The 11,573-nt window shown below is 36.8% G+C and overlaps 1 protein-coding gene across 2 annotated transcripts in view; it reads right to left on the reverse strand.

Annotated features, from left to right (window-relative positions):
* The window catches only part of dennd3b (DENN/MADD domain containing 3b), an 18,241-nt gene that overhangs the window by 3,439 nt on the left and 3,229 nt on the right, over positions 1-11,573 (reverse strand). Inside the window, exons 5-19 of one of the 2 annotated variants that reach the window (XM_016507926.1) lie at positions 9,145-9,263; positions 8,655-8,766; positions 8,388-8,507; positions 7,929-8,147; positions 6,861-6,976; positions 6,251-6,406; positions 6,068-6,164; positions 5,882-5,985; positions 5,565-5,743; positions 4,942-5,451; positions 3,158-3,417; positions 2,910-3,080; positions 1,753-1,882; positions 1,572-1,679; positions 217-356 (exon numbers count right to left, since the gene is read on the reverse strand). In XM_016507926.1, coding sequence (XP_016363412.1) covers positions 217-356; positions 1,572-1,679; positions 1,753-1,882; positions 2,910-3,080; positions 3,158-3,417; positions 4,942-5,451; positions 5,565-5,743; positions 5,882-5,985; positions 6,068-6,164; positions 6,251-6,406; positions 6,861-6,976; positions 7,929-8,147; positions 8,388-8,507; positions 8,655-8,766; positions 9,145-9,263 — 2,541 coding nt within the window. Of the gene's footprint in view, positions 1-216; positions 357-1,571; positions 1,680-1,752; positions 1,883-2,909; positions 3,081-3,157; positions 3,418-4,941; positions 5,467-5,564; positions 5,744-5,881; positions 5,986-6,067; positions 6,165-6,250; positions 6,407-6,860; positions 6,977-7,928; positions 8,148-8,387; positions 8,508-8,654; positions 8,767-9,144; positions 9,264-11,573 lie in introns of both variants that reach the window. The other variant, XM_016507925.1, reaches the window with a different exon arrangement.

An 11,573-nucleotide genomic window follows, 5' to 3' on the forward strand; every position in this document is an offset into this window, starting at 1 on the left:
TACGGTAGAAATGTACAAAATATCTTAATGGAACATGATCTTTACTTAATTTCCTAATGATTTTTAAAAAAAAAAAAAATCTATAATTTTCACCCATACAATGTATTTTTGGCTATTTCTACAAATATACCCCAGCGACTTGAGACTGGTTTTGTGGTCCAGGGTCACATATATTAAATCAAATGACAATCTTAAAATCAAATAGCAGCATCTTACCAGTCGAGATTCTCCTAAATGAATGCAGTTTTGCTTCAGGGACCAACTGACAGCATCAAACACAACCACTTTCCCACAGCTGAGAGCACACCAGAGCTTAGGTTTTCCATCCACATCTCTGTCTGGGAAAGTTAACTGGCCTGGAAGAAGTTAAAAAGAGTTATTTATCATTAAATCTTACACAAACACAGTTTATATATAACTTTAAAAAAAGCTCCAAATTCCCATTTAGGTGTTTTCCAAAATATAAATCCAACCCAGTCCTTTCGTTTCTAAAATAATTACAATAATAATTTAAACTGATAAACAAATGTATTGCTATTCTGCTTGGGATCTAAGCACACAGGCATTATAGCAATCCTTGACTACATAATTCAATTTAATTTGCTACATACTCCCAAGTCGAGACTTAAATATGGGTTATCTGAATACTTTCAAGTGGGGAGCATGTGGAGTAGCATTTAGGTCAAATCTCCTCACTGCTCCCCTTGTTCCTGCTCAGCAGTTCCACAAATGCTAATTGGACAATTCCACACCATTGAAATTGTCATGTGACGCTGCCTTAAAGGTCCCATGACATGCTGCTTTTTGGATGCTTTTATATAGGCCTAAGTGGTCCCTAGTACTGTATCTGAAGTCTCTTTCCCGAAATTCAGCCTTGGTGCAGAATTTCAGCCACTACGAGCCAGTCCCACAATGAGCTTTCCGTAGGACGTGCCATTTCTGTGTCTGTAGCTTTAAATGCTAATGAGGAGGAGAGAGGCGGGGCAACTGCCATGCTTCGAAAAAACCTCATAAAGTGAAATTTTCATGCCATGGGACCTTTAACAAACAGACCAAGAATTGTACACATTCACATGCCACTGGAAAACGTTAATTTTGATAACATGCACATGCTCAATTCAAAATAGTATGTAGCTTTGTCCAGTATGATTAACTTTTAATGTGTATAATGATGAATTTTTAAACTGAAATAATGCATAATCTGACAAAATCTCATGGCGACAGATTAGACAGGACAAATCCAGACAATTAATGTATCTTAAAGGGATAGTTCATCCAAAAATGATTTGGAATGACATGAGGTTGAGTAATTAATAGGGATGCACCGATACTGGTATCGGGCCCGATACTGGTCTCCTGTACTCGTACTCGTTAAAATGCCACGATACCAAACGCCGATACCAGCATGTGATAAGTGCCATATTCAGACAAAGAAACACCGACAACAGAACAACAGACAGCAGAATGGAGTTAAGGATGTCTACTACGAAGTATATGTATGCATGACAGAATTGTAATTTTTGGGTGAACTATCCCTTTAACTATTTCTCCAAATACTCCTGCATGCAGACCTGGAGTGTAAAGCAAGACATCGACAGACTGAGGGTTTGTCATGTTCTGGGATGGATTGATCTTGTGTTTCAGAGCCTCTGCTGTGGGTCTGGGGATGATCATGGGCACTGTGGGAATGAAGACAAGAGACTTTAATACAACTGTCTTGTTTTCATCATACAGGTAGGGAGTGAGACACACCTTGTTGCCGTTGCTTTTCATAATAGGCCAATTTGGAGGCAGCACAAACAGCCTTCTGTGTCTGTAAGCAGGCCACCACTGCATCCATAAGCAGGACATTGTTCAGTCCCTGCTGCACATACTGGGGGTCCTGATAAACAGAAGAGTTCACTCATCACAAACTAAAGTACTTTGTGCATTTGTGGCTAAAACGTGCAGTGATCTAGAAAAGGAATAACAGTCATCTCCTCAAACAAAGAAAGAGAAACAGAAACTTGAAAACTTAATAATAAACACACATTGAACAATGTACATCTAGTGAAGTGTGTGTTTATCTAATAGCAGAAAATAGGAATGAACTAGTAGGGCATATCAAAGCGTGTATGTGATTGTGAAAACTTGCATTATTTTGTCAGCTGTCAGTAGACACCCTAAACACACCCTGCTACTGTTAGAAACAACTACAAATTCCTTTGGTAACAGTTTTCTATTTGCTGCAGGACATATTTATGAACCAATATAAATTAATTTCTTATCTTTTTTAAAGTATAATTTCCTTGTTCATCAAGTTGTCAAAAGATCATTTTAATTATTTGAATCTCTAATACCTTACCAGTTAAAAATATGGGGTCAGTAAGATTTTTTGTTAAATTAATTAATACTTTTATTCAACAAGGACACATTCAATTGATCAAAAGTGATAGACTTTTACATTGTTACAAAAAAATTATATTTCAAATAAAATACAGTTTTCTGAACTTTATATTCAGCAAAGAATCCTGAAAAAATTTATCCACAAAATCAAGCAGCAAATCTGTTTTGAACATTGATAAGTATTTTCTTCAGCGACAAATCAGCATATCGGAATTATTTCTGAAGGATCACGGTACACTGAAGACCGGAGTACTGAAAATTCAGCTTTGCCATAACAGGAATAAATTACATTTTAAAATGTATTAAAATATAAAACAATTGTTTTTGACAGTATTACTGTTTTTACCATATTTTGATCAAATACGGTGTATAAAGCCTTTGTGAACATTCTTTTGAAAACAGTATCCCATCGTTTGAACGGTATGTATATTTTATTCTATTATTAAGCTGGCAAGAAATGGTTGATTTTATATTTCATGTTTTGATTCCAGCTTTAGATATTTCACAGTACGGGTGAACTTTACCTTATGGTTGTCTGCCATCATTCTCCCAGCCCACATCTCCTTGACCATCAGGTTCCACAGTTCACACTCAGATTTTAAATTAGCCTCAAATATCTCTCTCCTTCGGCTGTTCTTGATCTTTAGAGATGGGATCCTCAAAAGCGGGAATGAAGCAGTGGAGATCTTTACTTCCTGGGTTCACAGGATTCATACGGTTACCCCAAACACTACCTTGTCATTTTAAAAGTAATATTGCAAGACTCACAAACCTCAATGTCCCTAAACTTGGTAATCTCAACGTATTCACATCTGCCTGTGGTCAGCAGAAAGAGCCTTTTCTGAGTCATGGCGATTTTACCAACGCCATAACTAGTCTTCACAGAGCTGGACAGCTTGTACACACACTCACTGTTGTCTAGGCGTTCCAGCACCTCAGCAGGCAGGTCAATGTCCTGTGCTTCTGCCTCAGCCTGTTTCCAGAAGTTATAAAACACTCTGAACATCTCTGGATGAATATGCTTCGGACCACCTGAGAAGAACAAATATATTGTAACAAATTATTTTACATAATATCACAGTAAATAGCAGAATATTTTTATTTTATTTTTCATATTTTTAAAGCAGCACTATGTAACTTTTTCTGTATTCAAAATTTGCAAAATGTATATAATGAGCGAGTACATCATGAATTCATCTTCCAAACCGCGGTTTTGTCTTATTCCGAATCACTACGGTACACTTATAATAAGTACTTATATTTGGACTATTGTAGCCTGGTCGGGTCGTCACCGCTGCGGAGTAACACATACCTGCGTGAATCGCCATAGACATAAACTTAGAGAAGTAGCTCCGGTTGGAATGTTCTTCTGCGGGATGTGTGCAGTTCTGTTTATTAACCGCTAGAGCGCCAAAAGTTACATTGCTGCTTTAAAGGGGTCATATGATGCGATTTCAATTTTTCCTTTCTCTTTGGAGTGTTACAAGCTCTTGGTGCATAAAGAAGATCTGTAAAGTTGCAAAGACTAAAATCTAAAATCCAAAGAGATATTCTTTATAAAAGTTAAGAGTCAGCCACGCCCACCTAAAACGGCTCGTTCTAACACGCCCCCACATATCTACATCACTATGTACACCAAATACACCAAATAATGTTCTTTTTAGCAGCATATGACCCCTTTAATTAATATTTATTTTATATTTTAATTTATTTTATTACTTACTTTTGTCTACGTAAATACATTAAAAAATAAAATACTACAAGCAAAATTATAATATATAGTTGATAGATTATACATTTTTAAAATGTGAGAATTTAATTTTATGAAAAATGTATTAGAATTTGAAAATTAATATTAATTTGAGGTTTGCTAAACATTAAATATAAATTTGAAAAATAATACAGAAGACAGCTTTAATAGACAGAATAGGCATTTTAAATTGCCGATATACACTGCTGTTCAAAAGTTTGGGATCAGTAAGATTTTTAACGTTTTGAAGGGAGTCTCTTATGCACATCAAGTCTGTATTTATTTGATAAAAAATACATTATTAATAAATATTAAATAGTATAAATATTATCAGTGTTGAAACTGTTGTGCTGCTTAATATTTTTTTTGGAACCTGTGATACTTTTTTCCTTTAAATCTTTGATGAATAAAAAGTTAAAAAGAACAACATTAGTTGAAAATAGAATAGAATAGAAATAAATTCTTTAAAAAAAGAAAGAAAAAATGTAATGACCTCAAACATTTGAATAGTAGTGTATATTGTAAAACTAAATTTCTCTTTTTAACTTTTTATTTATCAAAGAATCCTGAAAAAAAGTATCACAGATGCCAAAAAAATATTAAGCAGCACAATGTTTTTTCTGTATTTTTGATCAAATAGATACAGCCTTGATGAGCATAAGAAACTTTTTTTTTTTTAAACATTAAAAATCTTACTGATCCCAAAATTTCAAACGGCAGTGTATGCTAAACACTGACCAACTTATATGGTAATATTTCGCATCTCTAATGGTTTTATACAATGGCACACTACAGCTCAAACTTACCGACAGTGAGAGCTTCAAACAGTCTCTGTGAAGTGGCCATGTCCCGCACAATACCAGACTGCTGAATGCACTTCACAAACTCCTCCAGCTGCATGGGGCTCTTGGGCAGCTCGAACTTCTTCACGTTATAGTCCGATTCCTCATGCTCGCTCTTTTCATTGTTCTTCACCTGACAGATGAGCCTTTTGAGCTCAGATCTCTTCTCTGCCTGGACTTTCTCCTCGTTCTGCAGAGAGTCCACCAGTGTCTTCACCAACTCTCCAGGAAAAATCTCAATATCTGTTTTGTAGAGGTTCTGGAAGTCGCTGAGGGCATCCAAGCGCTTAGAACTCAGCATGTTGATGAGGCCGCGCAGGTACAAGTATCTTGCTAGCAGGGAGGAATCCTGAGGTGGTGCGGCTGATATGACTTTGTTCAGCTGGAGGATAAGATCTCCAAAGTAATGGAGTATGTTGGGGTGGTTCAATGGAGAAAGGAATTCTGGAAGCTGGAAGATCTTGACTGGCCTGACTGGTATATTCATAGCTTTTGGGACAAGGATGATTAGTAACATAAATATATCACGACAATCTAAACACAAAACAGCTGTGCCAATGCATTACAGTATACTGCATTTCTCTTACGCTTATCAGGAATGATCTTAGTTGGAGACATCTGTTTGAGGACACTCAGGTGTTTCTTGTTGTCCAGGTCAGGGAGACTTGAGCCCAAGCGTTCACTCAAACCGCTGTCTAAAGAACCATTTCGCAAAACTATTTCCTTTATAGTGGGTCTGCGTGAGTAATCCATCGATCTACTCAATCTACAGAAATTGGCAACAAAAAAATATTAAACAGAAGAACAACATATATTTGAAATATATATATCTTTACTGTCACTTCTGATTAATTTAATGCATCCTTGTTGCTGAATAAAAGTATTAGTTCACAAAACAACTTACTTTTGGTCTTCTGTCTGAGAACTAAGCTCCATTTGGGTAAATTGATCTATTTTTCCATTCAAACGTTCTTTCAAGAATGAGTGGAAAATGTGTGTTTCCAAGACCTGTCATGAATAAAAAGCCATCAGTCATACAGTTCTGTTTCTAAAGGTTGAAGACCAGACATATTTTTAAATATAAAGTCACCTTTTTATAAAATGGCTGGTCGCCTGGCTCCCTGGTCTTCAGAAACTCATCAGTGTTAAAAACTCTGTGTTCGATATTGAGGTAATCACTGACATCTCTTGAAAAAGAAGCATTATTTTAATTATACATGCGTAGAAGATTCAAAGTCAGTTCTAGTTTTCTGCACAGGCTCTTATTACTGACCTAAACATGTTAACGATGAGCTCCAGGGTGATGTTTTGTATTTCCAAATTGAGCCTTTGTTGCCAGCGCTTTCTCTGCATCCGCAGCTCATTAAGATTGCAACAGATTCTCTGATGAACCACTTCCATGTCATAGTGTAATTGAAGACCTTTCCTTCTACATGAAGATACAAAAAAACAATTAAAAATCTGACAAATACATGACCGTTAATTATATAACGGGACCTGGGTCATATACCATGAAGCCGGTTTAGCTGGCTTTAGCAGATATGTTTCAGTTTAGATTGCACCATTATTTGGATAATTATTGTACCCTTAAATCCATTTCATATGTATAGAGTGGAGGATTAGTTGAAAGATCAAAGTCTGTTGACTGAAATTTGACGATCAGCATCATGGTACCAAAAAAGTCTGATTGAATTTTTTGGATTTGTCAGTTTGAAACTAATCCTGTAAGCCTGCGTTTGTTCAACTACCATCATGGTACAGGCCCCTGGTCTCACCAGCTGGGTCAGATAATGTGAGTTTATTAATATCTTGTATATTTTGATTATTCCAGTTAAGATTCTTAGAGTTAGCAAGACTGCATTTAATGGTTAAATGTTTCTTACCGACACTTGAAACGCTGAGCAGCTGCCTGTGGGGTGTCAGGGACGTCAACGTGATGACAGCCAGAGCAGGACACAGTTCCCTCGTCAATATCGATCAGAATCAGTTCATCAGTTAACTGATAAACAGACAATGATTTCAAAGATCAGAAATCACTGAAGTCAACAGACTGTTGATTTAAGTAAAAATCATGAATTTCTCAACATGTGTGACCCTGGTATTAAGTAGCACGGGTGTATTTGTAGCAATAGCCAACAAAACATAGTATGGGTCAAAATTATCAATTTTTCTTTTATGCCAAAAATAATCAGGAAATTAAGTAAAGAACATGTGCCATGAAGATATTTTGCAAATTTCCTATTGTCAGTATATCAAAACTTAATTTTTGATTAGTAATATGCATTGCTAAGAACTTCTATCCTTACATCAATGAAAAGCTTATTTATTCAGCTTTCAGATTATGTGTAAATCTCAATTTCAGAAAATGGACCCTTATGACTGGTTTTGTGGTCCATGGTCACATATTAAAGTTAGCTAGTGACGGTTTTAATTGAGATAGATAAATAAATAAATATATAAATAAAAAATAAATAAATAAATACATTTTATACATTTTATATGAACTTAAGCAGGGGTTTTCAAATTTCAGGTTTTCAAAAATTGCAAGGGAAAATTATGTTCCTAAAGGGAACCAACATAAAGGCATTTTTAAATACACAATTATACTATGTGAAAATATTAATAGTAATATTAAAAATAAAACTTCTTATAATTTAATTAACTAATTTAAAATTAATTAATTAAATTAATATTAATACCGGTAGTTTAAAATGAATAATTTAAAGGGTATTGTACTAAAGCTAAAAGAAATGATCAAATATGATGTTTTGCATTAAGTTACATTTTAATACATAATAAAAATGTCATCAATAGAAACCATTAAAAGCTTTTTGTCCACTCAGATTTTCCCCAGACCCTCTATCACCCCATTGCATGTGGACCCCAATTTGAAAAACCCAGAACTAAAGAACAGCCTTATGAGATAATAGGAACCATTATTTAGGCTTTACCTTGGCAACGTCCTCATAATGGCTGATGTGGCATCCCATGAGGAAGGCAGTCGGTGCCATAACAAAGTCAAGCATATGTTGAGACAGTATAGGCACCAGTGGGTGCTGCCAGTGCAGGGGCCAAATATACAGCATGAGACACTCTACGATCAGGGTCAGTTTGGCCCAGTCCGAGGAAAAGAACACCATACACTGCTCTGTGAGTATACTGGCTATGATCTGCAGGGGAACAGAAACATAAAACATTTTTCCAATGTGATGTGGACCAAAACTTTCAGTAACATTTTTGTTTAATCAAAAAGTTCATCCATTTATAATGAACATTTTACATATTTTTTTTTTTATCTAAAATTGACTGGTTTGGATTTCCAGACAGTCTGTGTTCACTCAAACTGCTAACAAAGAAAACCCCTCAGTTTTTGTTGTTTTCATATTAAGTCATCAGCATTTATATTTGACCTGCAGCAGCTCTCTGGACTTGAAGCAGAGGAGTGGAAGATGTAAGTCCAGGTCGATAACAGGATGATATTTATCTTCTCTGGATGGAAGGACAATCGTCAGAGGTCGTAAGGTGAACATCTGACATGAAAAATAATGTAAATATACTTCACATGTATTATGTATTTTGTCTTTACATTATAACATATCATAGACTTTTTCCACGTTGTTACAATTTCATTTCACTTCTCTAATTTTGCTAAACATTAGATGATTAAAAGAACCCACCACATACAGTTGACCAGGAGGAGGAACTGGGACTAGAGCCAGTTTAGCAGAGAACTCCCTCACTTGCTCTTCCATATCAATCATTTGACAGATTTTGAGCTGAAATAAGAGGCTGCGGATGGGAAAGTGAAAACTCAGGAAATGGAAGAAAAGGTGCTGTGTGTCATTTTAGATATTAAACAGCTTTCTCCTATATCAGTTTACTGTAATATATAACTACGACAGGCAATTGTAGGTTGAATTCTCTGAAAAGTTTGAATACTGTAGCTCTGCAGTGATATCAAAACAAGCTCTATAGTTTGTAGTTTCCTGCTTTAATTCAACTAATGCAAATAAATGTGTTTCTTATAGGATGGACAAACTGAGTATTTTATGAAGACAGTATAGCAGAATCTAGTACTGCTGATAAACCTCTTGTTATATATTCTCCTAGGTCTCCCAAATATTTTATTGTTTTTCAATAAATCTGAATAAATATCTTGAATCTTACCTAGACAGACAGTCTTTGAGTGCATTGTAATATGGGTGTTTTGATATAACACATATTGCATAAGCAATGTAGAGTTGTGGAGACTTGTACAAGGACTGATGTCCATTCTGCATCCCTTCCTGTATAACAGTGTTTAAAACAAAACGTTTGAATATGTCAGTGCCTTAATCAAAACTGCATCATCAGAACACCACCATATAGTCTGGAAAGTACTCCAAATCGCAATTTCAATTACATTAATCAATGATATTAGTTTTATTTTGGGACCTTAAAACAAATTATATTCATATGTGTGTTTGTGAGTGTGTGTGTGTGTGTGTGTGTGTGTGCGTGTGTGTATCCTAAATATGTATGAAACATGGTTTATATTCTATATAAACAGACAGAGCTATATTCTATAATGTGACGGAATTCATGATCCATGCATGTCCGATGTCCTACTTTGTCCTAATATGTCCATTGTCCTAATATGATCTATGTCTTACTTTGAATAACCAAATAGGGCATATTTAGGGCCCGAGCACCGATGGTGTGAGGAGGACCCTATTGGAATTGCTCCGTTTCTTCTTCTTCTTCTCCAAAGTGAATCGCATTTTTGAGGGCCTAAACATGCTCGAAAATTCACACAAAACTCACTTTGCACATGCGTCAGAACTGATATGGGTTTCAGAAGTGGGTGTGGCAAAATGGCTCGGTAGCGCCACCTGTACACATTCAATGGAGTGCGCCTTGAGCTACGTTTACATGTTAAATTGGTACAGACATGTAACACACCATTACCTACAAAAAAGCCTCTTGGTACAAAATCCAAAACCCAACAGGAAGTATGTTATTTTGAATTTCCTGTTTCCTGCAGTTTTTGCCATTTCCAGGCATCGTACTTTGACGAACTCCTCCTACAGTTTTAATTGGATCATCTTCAAATTTGGTGAGGGTTATCATAAGGCCTTTGTGACGTTAAATTGCGAAGATCTTGAGTTTTCGTCAAAGGGCGTGTCTCTGGCGGCCTGACAAAGTTTGATGTTTCGCTATGAAACAGGAAGTTGCTGTAACTCAGGCAAGCAATGTCCAATCTGCCCCAAACTTCACACGTTTGATAGGAGTTCAGTCCTGACCAAATACCCATGCCCAAATTCAGTTATAGTCATAGCGCCACCTGCTGGACACAGGAAGTGTCATGGATAACACTGTTATGGACTCCTAGGAACATATTAAAAAGCGTCAGCAAGTTTTAAATAGGCTGGCAACATGCTCGAAACATACTAAAACATGCTAGCAACACTTAGCTAAGTGCTAAAGCATGCTATTAATGCAGTGAAACAGGAAGTTGCTGTTACTCAGGAATGCAGTGTCCAATCTGCCCCAAATTTAACAAGTTTGATAAGAGTCCTGTCCTGAACACATCTCCATGGCCGAATTTGGTTATAGTCATAGCGTCACCTGCTGGCAACAGGAAGTCACATGTTTAACACTGTTATGGACTCCTAGCAACATATTAAAAAGCATCAGCAAGTGTTAAATAGGCTGGCAACGTGCTAGAAACATGCTAGCAACACTTAGCTAAATGTTAAAGCATGCTATTAAAGGTGCATTATGTACGTTTGCACTGCTAGAGGGCGCGTATTCAAAAGAAACAAAGGCGTATAGTTTGATGATGCCGTGACTGAGTGTGGAATCATGGGAGTTGTCATGTTCATCCCCACAGCTGACACAATCCGATGGGACTCAGGCAGAAATCATGTTCATGAATGAGCTAATGTATTAAAGATTTATTAACATTGTAGTATGAAGCAGAGTGAGGCGGAAAGCCATTGAAGCGAAACGATGCTGCTGAAGCAATTGCTAATGAGAGACGAGAGTAACACATGGCTCGAAAGCAGTGGAGCTTTTATTATGCCACACTTTAGCGTTTCCGCTCCTTCCGGTTGTATGTATGTGGGGTAAAGCAGCGCTGTTTTATCATACTAGGTATGTTTGAAAGTTCTGTTATAATGCTACTCTGTGCGGTCGTCACCTGTCTAATAAAACGCACAACATATTAAAGCGTCTTTGGTGTTTTCATGTTTTCTACAAAACAAAATTAAATCAAGGGTGTATGACGTCATTGACAGGCGACACAATGACACTATAGACACGGCCCGTGTTCTAACTGTGCTTATTTCCGTCGTTGTTATAAGTGGCAGTGGGGGTAATAGACAGGAAATGTACAGTTTCATACCATCATGCTGATAAAGTCGTGGAAGTCGTGGCCTAATGGTTAGAGAGTCGGACTCGTAACCCAAGATTGTGGGTTCGAGTCTCGTACCGGCAGGGATTGTAGGTGGGGGGAGTGAATGTACAGCGCTCTCTTCCACCTTCAATGCCATGACTGAGGTGCCCTTGAGCAAGGCACCGAACCCCCAACTGCTCCCCGGGCGCCGCAGCATAAA

Source organism: Sinocyclocheilus anshuiensis, unplaced genomic scaffold (assembly GCF_001515605.1).
Source record: "Sinocyclocheilus anshuiensis isolate Anshui unplaced genomic scaffold, SAMN03320099.WGS_v1.1 scaffold702, whole genome shotgun sequence".
Taxonomy (NCBI): Eukaryota; Metazoa; Chordata; class Actinopteri; order Cypriniformes; family Cyprinidae; genus Sinocyclocheilus; species Sinocyclocheilus anshuiensis.